At 35.5% G+C, this 17,210-nt stretch overlaps 1 protein-coding gene across 2 annotated transcripts in view; it reads right to left on the reverse strand.

The window, feature by feature from the left end:
- ZNHIT6 (zinc finger HIT-type containing 6) overlaps positions 1-17,210 on the reverse strand; it is a 104,794-nt gene that overhangs the window by 60,410 nt on the left and 27,174 nt on the right. For both annotated transcript variants that reach the window (XM_042952470.1, XM_042952469.1), the window contains exons 6-8: positions 10,894-10,962; positions 9,428-9,508; positions 7,977-8,054 (exon numbers count right to left, since the gene is read on the reverse strand). In XM_042952470.1, the coding sequence (XP_042808404.1) occupies positions 7,977-8,054; positions 9,428-9,508; positions 10,894-10,962 (228 nt within the window). The remainder of the gene's footprint in view (positions 1-7,976; positions 8,055-9,427; positions 9,509-10,893; positions 10,963-17,210) is intronic.

Consider the following 17,210-nt stretch of genomic DNA (forward strand, 5'->3'; position numbering starts at 1 on the left):
ATGTGCCAATCTTTGGAAGCAGAGTGATGGCAATTGGGGTGTGCTTCCATAAAAATAGGACAAGTCTGGAGTGTCTATGTAAAATGCCCTGGCCTTTCCAGGTACCTGTTATGCCTGGTACATTTAGTATAGAACTAAATGCAGATTTGTAGCATTTACCACATATCTACTTTCTCTCCTAGACTGTGAGCTCCTTGAGGGCTAGTCTTTTAGAGGCCTGTGTATCATACTGTGCCGGCACATGGAAGGGACTCGAGGATACTTTAGGTCAAGTTCATTTATCAAAAAGCCTGTCTTCTGAGCAGGTACTGCTTCTCAGAAGGAACTTTAAATTACACTGGGAGTTATTATAATCTCTTTTTCTGTTGCTCTCATTTTACATATTGAGAATTGAAGCCCTCAGCTAACTAAATGATATTGTCACAAATGACCAATAAAAATCCTTTAGAGCAGAGACTGGAAAACTATGGTCAGCAGGTCAAATCCAGTCCACTGTCTGTTTTTTGTGCACAAAGTCTTACTGGAACACAAGCCATACCATTGATTTATGTATTATCTATAGCTGTTTATGGGCTATAATAGCAGAGTTGACAATTGTGACAGTATGGCCCACCATGCCAAAAACATTTACTCTTTGGCCATTTCAGAAAAAGTTGTCTCAGTCCTCCTTTTGGGTATTAAAGTGGTAGCAACATCTACCAATAGAAGCACACATATATTTAAGTGAATTAACACACTACTTATTAAGAAAATTTACACTGAATTCATACTATAGGAAAGTCACTGACTCAGCACTGCAGGAAATGTGAACAGGAAGATGCCTAATATAGTCATTGTCTTCAAAAGAATGTATCATTGAATAGGATAAACTGTATTGGGAAAAAAATAAAACATGATTGCAGGAAACTATGAGAAGCACAACATATTTTTTGAGGCTTAAAGGATAAGGAAATCACATCTAGTTGGTGGGAAAGGATAGGCTCCGCTGCAGATACGGATACAGTCAACCCAGAAAAATGGAGAAGAGAGAACATAGAGAAGACTCATTACGGAGGTTTTTAAATGCCACAGGGTGGCAAGGAAGAAGTAAAAGATGGCTCTAAGGTCTTATGTCTCATATACTGCAAGAGTGACAGAGCCAGTAACACAGAGTAAGTATCAACATTTGCTGACTGCTTACCAGATGCCAGGAACACAACCCATTTAATACATATTTCACACATACACACACACACACACACACACACACACACACACACACACACAGAAAAAACAGATGTGGTGTGAGGAGGTCTAAACAGTTTAAGATTTAATGAGATATGTAGGTGAAGATAGATATAAACCAGGATTTGGAGTTTGGGAGAAAGGTTGAAAATGTATCTAGATGTGGGAGTGACTGTACAGAAATAACAGTTGGTAACACCATAAGTACACAAGTTCCTCAAACCTCATATTCTTTCAATATCCAATTTATGTTAAAAGAAATATAAACTAGCATGATTACGTATCTGCCCCCATGTGGCTAATGGTGAGTGGCCTGTTGGGAGTATAGCTAATATTGAACTTAGGCTACTTCCCACAAGTATAAGAAATGCCAAATGGCTGAAACAAGCCATTATTTTAAAAATAAAAGTACTGTATAACATATAGTCAACTGCTAGCTATATAGAACTTTTTGTTTTAAACAGATTTCCTCCTTTTTCTACGGAAGTAATCTCTAGGATTAAAACAATAATAAAAACTCTTATATTGAGTCAATTCTAAAAGATGTTGACCTGAATGCTGCAACTGCTAATACATGAATAATATGTATTTACTGAGAATGACTGGCTATGTGCCAGGTGCTGTGCTAAGCAGCTAACATCTCACAGTAATCTTCACAACAATGCAATATCATTTCTGCCTTGATCCCCACTTTCAGGTTTGTACCAAATTTATAACATTATTTCGACTTTACAGAATATCTACTTTGATGTAGGTTTTTGGATAAAAACAAAAACGTTATTTTGGAACATCTCTTAATTTGGGCTAGGTTTGAGAAGCAGTGTTCTAATAAACTTAAGTGTTTGCAATGGTGAGACTTCTGGTTTACAGTCTAGTCTGGAACGTCTTAAAGTAAAATCAGGTCTACTTCTCCACAGATTATGTATTCTGAAAGGATAGTATTACTATTTCTTACTGGAATATGTATAATCTTACTATGAATAGATACTAAGAACAAATGAACAGTATAAAACGACCATTCTTTTTGCAAATAATGTTCCAAAAAACAATGCCACTTCTACTTAAAACTCAATGTGCCCTAAGCCTCTCCAGGCCCTATACCTCCATCCCTCCAGAAACAGATCCATGCCAGGAACCTCAGTCAGTCACCTTTGCTTCGTGTTTGTGTTCCCCCACTACTGTAGAACTGTACCCAATTCATTCTTGTATCAACCTCAAGTTGTATTTATATGCCTAGAAGATTAAATGTGCTTAATTAATGGTTTCTGAGTAAATTTGGAAAGAATTATCCCATAACAGCTTAAACCACACCTTTATCAAAACTAGAACCTTATATAAACATCAAAGCAGCAAAGTAAACATAAAGAAAGTGTAGCTGAACTTCTTTATGGAAAATAAATGGTTGGATTAATAAGTAAAATACAAAAAGTAGATTTGGAAAATTACAACTGAATGAACAGTATCACACTTCGGAGTATTCAAAATTCTCAGTCCATAATAGCATAAGTGAGCAGCAATACAATGGCTGCCCCTGAAAGTACCTGGCATTACCAACATAGGCTTTTCTATTTCAAAACCACTCATTTACTTTCTGGGCTGGTTAAGAGGAGAAAAAGAGGCCTTGCTAATAACACAAGCATCTTACATGAATTCTCTTCCACTGGGAATGTAAGCTCCCAGGGACAGGAATGGTTCTCCTTACTGCCATCACCCCAATGTCTAGAATGATACCTGGACCACAGTGAGTATCACAAAGTGTTTGCAAGAGAATGAATACATGAATTTACTTAAGAAGCCATGTTAGCTTTTATAAGAAAACACAAATCCAAACCTTGTGTATTCTGGAAAGAAAACTCTCAAATACATCAGCAGCAAATTCCTTAGGGTTAGACTTGCATTCTATAATCCCCTAAATCTAAAAATAAAAGTCATGTATGGCAATGCTAAAAACTGGGAAACATTTAAGACTGCTCTAGCTCATCAGGTATATATATCATGAGACAACTGTTATAAACCCTCCAAGAATGTAAAACACAACCAGTGGAAACTGGCAACATCAAGTATTTGGTTAAAAAGACTTTACTCTGGAGTCACTGGAATGCTGTAAATCGTAGGATACATTTAAAATCAACAGCCACAAGGAAACTACATGCTTCTGCCTTGTAAGTACTTTTTAGGAAATAATAAAATCCTCCTATTTTAGCATGCTTATCTTATATCAGAAGTCTAACATTTAAAAACCTATAATAATCTTACTTAGATGTTCTCTGAATGTACTTTCCTTTAATGATAGAAGTATAATTATACATCTAAGTGTACAGCCTATCAATGACTGCATTATCTGAAAAATACTGTGGTTACATTTTTTTTTTTTTTTAATTTGAGACAGAGTGAGGGAGCAGGGGAGAAGGGCAGAGGGAAAGAGAAATCTTTTTGTAAATGTTTATTTATTTTGGGAAAGAGAGAGAGAGAGAGCATGAGTAGGGAAGGGGCAGAAAGAGAGGGAGAGAGAGAATCCCAAGCAGGCTCCATGTGCAGAGCCCAATGCAGGGCTCAATCTCACGACCATGAGATCAGGACCTGAGCCAATATCAAGAGTCAGACGCTTAACCAACTGAGCCACCCAGGCACCCCAAGAGAGAAGCAGGCTTCACGCTCAGTGCTGAGCCTGATGTGGGGCTTGATTCCATGCCCCTGAGATCACAACCTGAGCCAAATTAAGAGTTGGATGCTCAACCGACTGAGCCACCCAAGCACCCCTAAATATCTTTAGTTAAAAATATCAAATGACTAAATGTCCATCAACTGACGAACGGATAAAGATGTGGTTTATACATACAATGGAATACTACTTGGCAATGAGAAAGAAGGAAATCTGGCCATTTGCAGCAACATGGATAGAACTGGAGGGTATTATGCTAAGTGAAATAAGTCAGGCAGAGAAAGACAGAAACCATATGTTTTCACTCATAGGTGGATCCTGAGAAACGTAACAGATCATGGGGGAGGGGAAGGGGAAAAAAAAAGTTACAGAGAGGGAGGGAGGCAAACCATAAGAGACTCTTAAATACTGAGACAAACTGAGGGTTGATGGGGAGTGGGGGAGAGGGGAAAGTGGGTGATGGGTACTGAGGAGGGCGCCTGTTGGGATGAACACTGGGTGTTGTATGGAAACCAATTTGACAATACATTATATTTAATATAAAAAAAATCAAATGAGGGGTGCCTGGGTGGCTCAGTTGGTTAAGCATCCAACTCTTGGTTTTAGCTCAGGGCACAATCTCAGTTTTGTGAGTTCGAGCCCCATGTCAGGCTTTGCATTCAGTGTGGAGCCTGGTTTGGATTCTCTCTCCCTCTCTCTCTCAGCCCCTCCCTCACTTGCACTGTCTCTGTCCCTCTCAAAATAAATAAGTAAATTTTTAAAAAATCAAATGAAAATCTATTTCTAAACGTATCCTCATAGCATCTAATTTCATTACTCATGATTAGAAAATACTTGAAAACTGGGAAGTTTTATAGAAATTAGGATAACTATATCATGAAGCTGACTTAATCAGAAATATATGGTGTACCTTTTCCCAACTTAGGATAAAAACTCCTTCACTGGAGTTTGAGATTATGATTGCCATAAAATAATGCCATCACTTTTCAAAGTGAAATAAAGTAGCAATTTTTATTTTATTTTTTATAAATTTTTAAAAAATGTTTATTTTTGAGACAGAAAGAGCATGAGTGGGGGAGGGGCAGAGAGAAAGGGAGACACAGAATCCAAAGCAGGCTCCAGGCTGTCAGCACAGAGCCTGACGTGGGGCTTGAACTCACGAACTGTGAGATCATGACCAGAGCTGAAGTCGGACGCCTAACCAACTGAGCCACCTAGGCACCCCTAAAGTGGCAATTTTTAAATCCATAACCTTCCCATCCTTTGATGCTTTTATAGATCACTGAGTTCAAATAAACAACTCAAATGGGGAAATCTGAATGGTAAGTTTTCTATATAGATAAGATAAAGTAAAAATACTTATCATGTTATTCAGATAAGCTCAGGTTTAATATCAAAATAGCTAATTCTAGGTATTCCTTGAAGTTAACACTCAACTTTTACTTTATTAAGCTATCAAAGGAATGACAGTCCCTTTGGGGACTAAGGTTAACCCAAGGCCCAACTTTGGTCCTCCTTGGGTTCCTAAAGAAGGTATAAAATAAGAGAAAATAAAGGACCTTGAAAATGAAGCACAAAGAAATTGAGTGTCTAGAATTAGGTCATCTGACCTTCAATTCAGTGTACTTCTTTGATGTTTTTTTGGGTTCAGGTTTACCCTCTTTGTTAAAATAAACCTTAGCAATCTGACTGGCATTTCCCCGTGCTCTGGTTCTCTTGTGCATCCTGATTTCTTTCTAATACAACTGCATGTAGTGGTTTCCCCAACTGCTTCCCTCTGGATCATGTCATGCTATAGGCATTTCTGCCACTCTCCTAGAAGACCCTGGTCTACTAGGATATGCTGAGATCTCCATCTGGAGATCTCCATCCTCCTTGCCTCTTCAAGCATTTAGAGTTACACATTTTCAAGTTAAAAATGAATGCTATCTAGGCCTAAGCAGTCTGCCCTTATTATAAACTTTAAAATGCTCAGTATTCTACCTTTTAACACATACAATCTTGGCTTCCTTGAATTCTGGAGGAAGAAGATACTATGCCCAAGAGTCAAGTTTGACTGGCTTAGTGAGCTGGCACATTTCTTCACTGGCCACTCCCCAGTTTGCCTTGACTTAAAAGGAAATATAGCAAACCTTCTCTTTCAGGTAATGGAGGAAAACAACAAAGAAACAGAACAAAAACCATTAATAAACTAACAGAAGAAAAAGAGAACCCCAAACCTTTTGTTCTTAGCAGTTGTACCAAAATGATTTGGGTTGTTTTCCTTAGCTCTGGTAAAGAAATTTAATTATTTGCCTAACAGATTAGGTAAATAAGGTGACCATGGTCAAGTTGATGCATGCTTATTAACTAAGAAAACAAACAATTCCATTCATGTAGCCATTAAAATAGTAGCCAATGGCTACTATTTATAATTATTCAAGGTCAGATAAGTACAACAAAAAAAATGATGAGGCAATCATTTTGATGGATAGCACTACTACTGTCTCCCTTCTACAATCCTTCTGGAGCCATTTACATGTTATCCCCACACTGGCAGTCTATGACAAGGAGGTGGCAAATGCTCAGAGTGCTGCAGAAGTGTTAGAATGTTGGACACGTCACCAGGTTGTCAGGAGAGTTGGGAGAGTATATATTAGTTCCACAGCCTAGAGAAGATGAGATGAGACAACTCTCCAAAAAGTGATTTCATTTTTCATAAAAACCCTCAGAGGTGTTTTCTTAACAGGCTTATGAGACTGAAGCCATAGTATACTCAATAAGAATGCACCAAGGTATGAAATAGGAGTAACATTTACATGAATTAAGTAAGTAAAATATGGTAAATGTTAAGAAAGGAACTGAATCTGAATGAGGTAAGAGACGATAAAAGAAGGAAAAAATATTTAATGATTGACTGGAGGTAAATTCCAAGGGAACAATGCAAATGGTTTTGTTTAAACATGAATTTGTATGAAACTGACTTTAAAACTTCGCTAAGCAAAACTGAAAGAACGCACCTTTTACATCAGTATTTCTCACTAATTACATAAGCGTTTGATTACCAATTTCAAAAATACTGATTTTGGTTAACATGGATGTTGTAACTCTAGATAGCTATCTCTGCAAAACCCACAAACTTTCCATCCTTCTCTCATCTGAGACCTTAAATCTTTTGGGGGAAGGAAGGGAGTAAAACATGAACTGCATGTAAATATACTAAATGAACAAGTCTAGGGAAGAGGCACCTGGGTAGCTCAGTCAGTTAAGCAGCTGACCGACTCTTGGCTCAGGTCACGATCTCACAGTTTCATGAGATCCAGCTCCATGTAGGACTCTATGCTGCTGGCGCGGAGACCGCCTGGGATTTTCTCTCTGCCCCTCCCCTGTTTGCTCTCATTCTCTTTTTTTTCCTCTCAAAATAAACTCTAAAAAAAAACCCCAAAATAAAACAAAAACCAAAAAACAAAAAACCCAAAAAACAAAAACAAAAAAAACTTCCTCAAATAATACAGTTTGTTAGAACCCAGCTCTCCTTACATTTCTCTGCAGTGTTTTTTCCATTGCCATATATGCAATGCTCAGTTGATCACATAAATGTTTGTATTCCCAAAGGTAAAAACTTGAACACTAGAACTGTTGTAGAGAATACTTCTTGAAATAAGTTAAGATGGGATTTAAGAATCTCTTAATTGTACATAATGCTATTTTAAAATATTTTAACCAAAATAATTGTTTTTAATGTTTATTTTTGAGGGAGAAAGAGAGAGAGAGGGCCTGAGTCAGGGAGGGGCAGGGAGAGAGGCAGACACAAAATCCGAAATAGGCTCCACGCTCTGAGCTGTCAGGACAGAGTTCAACGCAGGGCTCGAACCCATGAACCATGAGATCATGACCTGAGCCAAAGGTGGACGCTTAACTGAATGAGTCACCCAGGCACCCCTAACCAAAGTAACTTTCAACTGAATTTATCCTATAAGTCTGATTATTTTTAAATTTTAATTTGAAAGTCATACTGGTATAATAACTAGCTACCTGAGCTAATCAAGCTACTTAATTATATTTTAGAATTTGAAAATATTTAAAGAAATGGGGAGGGAAATAATTTTACCTTACTAAATTTTGCTGCATATATTCAACCTTCATTAAAATTTGGACCCCAGTCTGAGAGCGAATGTAGGCTTTCAACCTGAAATAAAAATGTCATATTGAAGGAAGCAAAACTGATTTTTAATATGTTTCAAGACAGTATCTACAGATTAAACATTTATGAGTAGCTAACAATACTTAAAATTCAACTAGCCAAGCACAGAAAAGGGGTTAAAGATATTTTCTAGCCAAGGATCTGAATTTTAAAATATTACCTTTCTTCTCTCTGTACAATATGTTAATTTCAAAAATATCTATTTCAGTAAATTAAGTTAATCTTGCTATTTTATTTATTTTTTTTAAAATGTACCCAATTTAGTGACAGGTACTTTGTCTTACTGCCAAACGTATGACCAATGATGACAACTGGATTATCAATAATAAGAAGGAAAGAAATACAACTATTATACATATTCCAAAGACACTGCCTGATATGGGACATGATTCTGGTTCAGTCTGGGTACAACCTTTCATTGGCACTAGAACATGAGATTTAATTAGAATTGGGTCAGACATTTTAGAATCCACTCAGTTTAAAATTTAAACACTAGGTTACTCTGGAACCAAAACAAGCAGGTATCATCCAGAGAAAAGAAAGTCAACCGGGTTCCTGCTCAGGAAAACTAATCCACATTCTAATAAGAGTTTCCTATTTTGAGTGCTGCCTACTGTGTGTTAGACCCTGTATTAGTAACTATATACATTGCTTTTTTTTTTTTTTTTTTAAGCTTCAAATAACCTTATCTAGTAGAGAAAATTAAGGTCTGGAACTTAGGTAACTTATTCCTGATCACACAGCTGAAAAGGGACAGAGCTAGCTATTCTAGCCCATTTGTGTCCACGCTACACTTCTGGAGATGAGGCAGAGTGTATCTTAATTAGTTTTATGAAGACCTGGCTGAAACAGAATTTTCCTGTCTTTTATAAGGGTTACTTGGAAACTCTTAATTTCAGAGTTTTTGACTCAATTTTAAAGAAGTTTGATTTAAGGGTTAAGAGTGCAGACTCTGATTCCACACTGGCTGGGTTTAAATCCCAGCTTCCCTGCTTATTTGCAGTATGAAGTCACTTAAGCACTTTAAGGTTCCCCATCTGTAAAATGGACATATTAGCAGTAATCTACCTTCAAGGGTTATTGTGAGGATTAAATTAATTCATACATTTTTTATTATCTGCTTCAACGAGTATCTAGAAAACAGTGAATACTAAGTGTTGAGAACTGTTTTTGTTACTATCCAAAAGCATCATCTGTGACTGAAAAAGCCTTGAATAAATACCAAGGAAATGACACAGAAAGTAAACTGCACTGGCATATCACAGTCTAATAGTGTCATGGCTTTACATAATATTCACATAACCAATACTTCAATATTTTTAGTAATTTCAGAAAATTACAAGATTTTTGAAACATACCTTTGACGAATTACAGGATCAGCCTTTTCAGGATCAATGTAAGGTTTTAGGATTTCATTAATAGTTTTATCATCCGGTACTCTTCCCAACAACAAAAAAACAAAAACAAAATTTATTATTTATAAGTTTCTACTAAAGGTGTTAACTTAGAATTACTAAATCTTGTGGCTTTTTTGTTTAAATAACTGAACACAGATCTTTTATTTTACTCTTGGCAAAATATAACATCCTTTTAAGCAAAAATTACTTCGGAAAAAAGCTCAAAAAGGCTTCTTGGACACACTTAACAAAGTCCTAAAAAGCAATATTTTGAGAAGCTCCCTATAAATCAATTATAAAAACATGAAGCCTCTTTTAACACACACCTGTGCTCAAAGATGGGAAGAATGAATTCAGGATGAAATATATTTGAAAGCTACAGAAATTAAAAATCTGAAAAAAGGTTTCAGATGATGCTAATTTCAGTGCATGTTCAAGTTTATTCATTCTAAATCATAAGACCAGGGTAAAAATTGATACTACTCTCCCTGGAAATAACATATTTCAAATTTTTCAACTTTCCTGTAAGTATGCACACTGTTTTGAACTATAAAGCTACAGAAACAAAATTAAGACACTGAATGTGTAGTTTTCCTCATTTATACATTTTCATATATACCAATGTGCTACATACCCCTATCTAAAAAATTGAAGTCCTTTCTCTGACTTTAGTTTGGCATACAACTTCAAATAAGGAAGTTCTTCACTAAAATTCATAGCACAGTTACAAAGAGAGGACACTTAATGCAAAATGTGGATATATGCTCAATATATTACTTAAAAAGCAACTGGAAAATTTTCCGAAGGAATCAAATAGTACACAGTCATTAAAGTTTTTAAATCACACTTAAAAATATGCAAATATGAAAAAAGTAGGATAAAAAGTTGTTTATGCAAATTAATTCCAATTTTGAGTATACATATTTTGAGGGCTATACCACAATGTTAATAGCAGTAATCTTTGCATAGTAGAATTCTGGGTCATTTTTCATTTGTTCTACAACCACTCAACTTAAGAAATTGAAAGTTTTTAGCCCTCTTGTGTCTCCTTGCAGTTTTCTCCTTATGTCTGCTCCCCCTGCTGAAGGAAACACCATCATGATTTCCCTTAGAGTTTTACCAGCTCTGCAGATCTAAAGACTACACTGTTTTATATTTAGACGTAGAATCACATTCTATGCATTCTTCCTTCATTTGCTCTTCTCATTCAACATTATTTCTAAGATTCAACCATGTTGATGTAGCTGTAGTTGATTCATTTTTCAATAGTATTGAGCATTTCATTGAATCAAGATACCAACAACTGAGTTATCCATTCTACTACTGACATACATTTACTGATATCACATTTAAGTTAACAGTTTATTTTAAATACAAAAACACAATAAAAACAAAGGAGTTCTTAATAAACATTGGTAGTACTGTACCTTTTTTCTATGTACACAGCTTGACTCTGAGGAAATTGGAGCTTCACATGCCAACAAAACTGCTGTTTTCTAAATGAAAAAAGAATCACGAGGATCAAGGTAGATAATAAAAGTGTGCGCACAAATCAAACCTCCTGAACTTTCATTTTCAGATAATAATTTGAAAAGTATTCCTAGAATTTAACGTATCTTTTCTATTTTTTCTAGGATTTCAGAGACTATGTTTTCTAAACAATATACTTGCAAGGATTTTTAAAAGGAAAGCAAAATTAAGTGCAGCAGTTCTGAATTACAAGGACTTTATATTCCTGAATTAGATGGCAATTTGTCACAGTTCAGGGGCTTTTGAGATCAGTGTGCTACTACTTGGAAGTTTACAAATAAATTTGCTCATGACCAAAAATAATGAGCTGATGTCTTTGCCTGACTAGTCTGGAAATTAGGTGAATGAAGTGTTGTCCAGTTGCGACCAGCTGGCTGCAGATACTTCTTAGCCATGAGTACGTGCATTCAGTAGCAAAACAGTAGACAAGTTGGTTGCTAAGCAGAATGCACTCTGAGCTAGAGTCCCTTTGCTTCCAGGTCGAAACTTTGGTTTGATACATGATCAACAGTAATAATTCACTAAATGTCTAATTTTGGAATGACCATATTCTATTTAACATATCTAAGTTTGGTGACACTATATACCATTCCTTCTTTAAAAAAAGTTAATGTTAGAAATACTGAATCCAATACAGAAATTTAAATGTTTTCACTGTATGATGGCTTTTACATGTTTTCTTTATTTAGGAGAAATTTCTAACAACCCACTGTCAAGCAAAATGGCCAGCTTCACTTATAAATCTATCCTTTAGCAGCCTGGCTCCAAAATCTCAAATAGTTTTATTTTAATACAGTCTAGTAAAATATCTCCCACTAAACATTCATACGATTTAGTCAAATTTCTGTCAGAAGACAATAACCATAAAATCAAGTAAAAATCCTTCTATTAGGGTAAGTTATCACAGATCTGCTTATGGAAGTTTTCTTTAGTAACAAGACAGTTTTTGGCATTAGCTAGAAAAAATATGCTTGCTTATGCTTACATTGAGAGTGCCACTTACCATATAAGAAAGTCATGTTAATATGTGTTTTTTTGATAGAACAAAGGCATAAACACCCTTCACTAATTTAAAGACCAGATATCTAAAATCTCAGAGGAAGAAACCTTAAAAAATCTGAATGCAAATGTAAGTTAATGGTTTTAAATAAACAATTCTTCTAAAAGAAAACACCCCTGCAATGTTCGTTATCTGTGAAAGAGGCAGAGCATCATATCACCATCAAGAAACTCAGAGGCGATACCTGGGTGGCTCAGTCAGATGAGCAAGTGACTCTTACTTTCAGCTCAGGTCAGGATCTCACTGTTTGTAAGACTGAGCCCCTGCACTGGGCTCTGCGTTGACAGTGCAGAGCCTACTTGGAATTCTCTCTCTCTCCCTCTCTCTCTCTGCCCCTCTCCTGCTTGTGTGCGCTCTCTTTCAAAATAAACATTAAAAAAAAAAAGGGAGACTCAGAGATTCCACATTTCCTTGTAAGAAAGAAATTGATTTTTTAATCCTGTTGTATAATATGGTTTCTTTCTAAATATATTTGTTTTTTCCATGTTAAGTTATAGGAGAAAAAAAGATTATGAACTTGTCATCTTGCAGAATTCTAAATCATATTAAGTTACCCCAATCATTGCTTGAGTAATTTCAAGAACCATTTATCTTTCTTAACACTCAGTAGACCCTAAATACCATCAGAAAGTACTTAACATTCCAAAAACAAAGGGAGAAAAGCCCTTGGAAATTATTTTGCTATAGTTAACTAGTTTTGATTGTAAGGAAGTCATTCACTACTATTTTATTACATACACATTGCTAAATTACTATAAAAATCTTTCTATATTTGGCCTCAGTTCAAACATGAACAAATTTGAAAAGTACATTTACTTTTAAAAAATGTGATCTTGAAATATTTCAAAAACAAAGAAAAAGAGAGTATAAAGAACAATGTACCCATACTCAAGATTTAACCAACTTGCAAACTGCCATATTTATTCAAAATACTTTTTTCTTTTAAGAAATAAAAGGCTATTGATATAGCTGATGATGCAACTTGCTACTGTTTCTTGATCTCCTTCCCTTCCCATTCATTATCAGAGGTAAGTACTATCCTGAGTTTGGGTGTGTATTCTTACCGTCCATGGTTTTATATTCTATACACACACACACACACACACATATTATACCTATAAACAATATAGTATTTTGTGTAATATTAACATTTACTTCAAACTTACCATACTCTAAATATCCTATGCCTTGCTTTTCATTTACATTATGCTTTAGGTTTATTTATAATATATGCAGATTAGTTCATTTTATGAAAAATGCCAAAATCTATTCATTCTCTACTGACAGACATTATGACTGCTTCCAATTTTTTACCATTTGTTCTTCCATATTAAATTATGGTAAAAAAAAAATAATAAAAGACTATCCCTAGGGATGGGTCTATCATTTACCTCTACTAGTACAAAGGATTAAGTTAGCTTCATTGGAAAACTGTACTTTTTAACTCTAGGGTTAAAAGGGATTTGCAAACAGTAATTCAGAATAGAAGATTTAAGTGAACAAATGGACAAAGAGAGGTTGAAGGGTATTGTATAAGAATTCCTGAAATGGGTTGAGTTAATTAATCTCTAAAGTAGTTGCCAATTCTTCAGTGTTCTTGAAACTGATGTAGTCCTGACTGGGCAATCAAATCACTTCCTAAGTCTCAAATAATTAAGTTCTTTAATTAAGTTTTTAATTTTAATTCCAGTATAGTTAACATATTCCATTAATTTCAGGTGTACAATTTTAGCGATTCACTAAATCTATTCATGACTCAGAGCTCATCATAATAAGCGCTATCATCGATTTCAATTCCCCCCCCAACCACCTCCCCTCTGGTAACCATCAAAATTCTTCAAAGCATTAAGTCTGTTTCCCACTTTTCATAATTACACATAGTGATACATGTCCCACTTATAAAAATACACATACATCAAAATCTCAACATTATTTTTGAGGGGGATTGTGGATAATTTTATATGCTTTTTTGTATTATATTAGTAAGTTTTCTAAAAGAACACATTTTATAAAGGGAAAAAGTAATGCTTTAGTGAGTATCTTTATGTATGCATACCCCCACCCTCCACCATAATTGTTTGGACTATTTTATGAAAACACAGCATAAGGAGTAGAATCATGGGATAAAACAGTGTTTCTTAACCTAGGTAGTACTGACATTTTGGACCAGATAATTCTTTGTTATGGTGGGTAGGGTAAAAAGGGGGCAGAGGAGGCACTTTCCTGTGCAGGATGTTTAACAGCATTCTAGGCCTTGACTAAGGAGATGCCACCCCAGCAACACCCACTCCTCCAGTTGTGACATCCAAAGATGTTTTCAATTATTGGAAATGTCCTCTGGGAGGCAAAAATCACCACTGAATGAGAACCACTGGGATAGAGGTTTAAACACTGACTATTATATTGGGCGCCTGGGTGGCTCAGTCGGATGAGCGTCCGACTTCAGCTCAGGTCACGATCTCGCGGTCCGTGAGTTCAAGCCCCGCGTCAGGCTCTGGGCTGATGGCTCAGAGCCTGGAGCCTGCATCCAATTCTGTGTCTCCCTCTCTCTCTGCCCCTCCCCCGTTCATGCTCTGTCTCTCTCTGTCTCAAAAATAAATAAACGTTAAAAAAAATTAAAAAAAAAATAAACACTATTATTCTTACTATATCAAGACTACTGTTCCCTAAATTAAACAAAATGCTTTCAATTATGTCACTGTGTCCTTGCCAAAATTATCAATGTTCTCAAGAATGGAAATACTGTACCTGAATATTCTAGGGAACTTCAGCACCTCATGGCACACTAGTTTAGAGTTTGATGACAGACTGGTGAAGTAATGATGGCAATTATTAAACCTAATGTTCCCCTATAGACCACCTGACAAAGTAAGATAACAGTGATCTGAGTCCCATGAAACAAAAGCAACTACTCATGCATAGCAAAGCTTTTTCTCCTACCCCCTCAATCATGCATTCTTAATAGGAGCAGCATCACCCCCAAAGGGATAAAAATTTGTTTTGGGGAGGGTTAAAAATAATCTTAAATAAATTAAAAAAAAATAATCTTAAATATTACAATGGTTTGTGGCCCTCCAAAGGGCCACTACACATAAACATATACACAGTATATCTGTGGTATCAAAATATCATGGGGGAGCAAATAGAAGGAAAATGTCTAAAAGGGCTCCTTGGGAGGCAATAAAAAAAAAAAAAAACGTTGAGAAACACATGTATTAAAAGAGGAAAATAAATGTTATTTTATACTCGGTTTTAACAAGTTAATACAGGGCACTTAACAGCTAATGCTTATTAAAATTAAGGGTCATTCTCTCCCACCATTTCAAGAAAGTAATATGTGTATGATAACACAAACTTACAGGGGGAGGGAAGTTCTATACCCATATTTTTCTAACTCCATGACTTAAAATGGTTAACTTTCATCTTGGAGTGCTACCATAATTCCAAGGAAGAAGAGTAGAAAACAAAGACAGATATCCGATCCTTTTAAATGGCACTGATCTCTTGAAACAAGATTTTCAAGCTCATTTATAACCAAAGAAGTGCAAATAGAAGTGAAATATTTTCACTTATCAAATTTACAAAGACATTGTTAAAATCAGAAATACTGGGGAAATACTAGGGAAGCATGGTGAAATGGAGACTTTCCATTGGTGATAGGAATATCAACTGGTGTGAACTTCTGGCAATTCAAGTTCATAAAGACAAAAAATAAATATTCTTAATGAAAAAAATACACATATTTTAGCCTCAACAGTTTTATTTCCAGGAATTTAGTCCAAGGAAATAACTGGATGGGTAATGACATATGTTCATGTCCACTGTGCCACTCTTTATAATAGAAAGAAAAAAATCTAAATGGGTATCATCAAAAACTGATTAAACTATACTAAATCTACATAATGAATGAAAAAATGAGGCAGAACTCTATGCACTGAAGTAGAAAAATGTACGTGTTGAATGATGGCATTTATGTTTAAAATATATATTCATACATGTATTTACAAGTATGAAGGACATGCCCCAAACTTTTAACTATGGTTAGTTATTTCTTGCCATTATGAAAGGACTTAATTCTTACTTTATATGTCTGTATTAAACAAATCTTTGACATAATGATTGGCTATTTTTTACAATCAGCAAAGTCAAAAATGTTTTCACTGGAAAGTGCAGGATGGTAATAATCATAGAAAGGACTAATTTTAACATTCTTTTTAAAACTAAAAATCTTCATTATTGGAAGTGTTCTTTTAAGAGGTTTCTTTTTTATCTCAGAAATTATTACCCAACCAGAACTAGGGTTACTTATCTAATCATTTTGACAGCTTCAAACCTATCCTCCTCAAGAAATATGCTATAGCTAAGAGTTACATAAGAAGGCTGAATTCTAAGAACTAAGATTTCTAATATGAAATTAAATGAGCCTGATTATTTTTGTTCTTGAAAAAAGTCACCAATTTTCATCCCCCTCTCTTACTGACTAACCAATATTTATTCAAAGAGCAGTCCTAAGGGCTCACTAGGCATTTGGGATGAGTCCAAGGCAGGCTTCTGTTTAGGGCAGTAGGTCAACCACCAATCCTGGGCACTGTGTTTTCCTTCCATATCACTGTGAGAAGAGTACAGTTTTCACATGAAAGCACCTTGTTCTTCATGTATACTATACAGAGGGAGAATACTCAATATACTGTAAGAATGAGAGGTGGGACGGGGAAAGGATAAGTGGACTCCATGCTTGAATCCTATTCAAGGCACCCCTTTACTTCTGATTTTTAAATACAAGTCCCTCCATGGGAGTAAGGAAAGCTAGAATTTCCACATGTCTAATCTTCAGAATGCTACACCACTAATTAGTAAAGTCCACAGGTTATGAAATCTATCAGTAGATCCTTTTACCAGATAGCACTAGCCAAGTAGTAATAGTAATAACAGTAATGCTTTCAGTAATGCTTTATTAAGTGCTTTCAATATGTCAGACATTGTTCCAGATGTTTTACATGTATTAACTCATTTAATTCTTGCAACTCTGAATGAACGCCATTATTTCATGGGAACTCTAAGGTAGAGAAAAGAAAAGTCCCTCCTCCAAGATCATTATTCAGCTGGGAAATGGCAGAGCTGGGATTTGAACCCAGACAGTACAATACCTCCAGA

The sequence above is a fragment of the Panthera leo genome, chromosome C1 (assembly GCF_018350215.1).
Source record: "Panthera leo isolate Ple1 chromosome C1, P.leo_Ple1_pat1.1, whole genome shotgun sequence".
NCBI lineage: Eukaryota > Metazoa > Chordata > Mammalia > Carnivora > Felidae > Panthera > Panthera leo.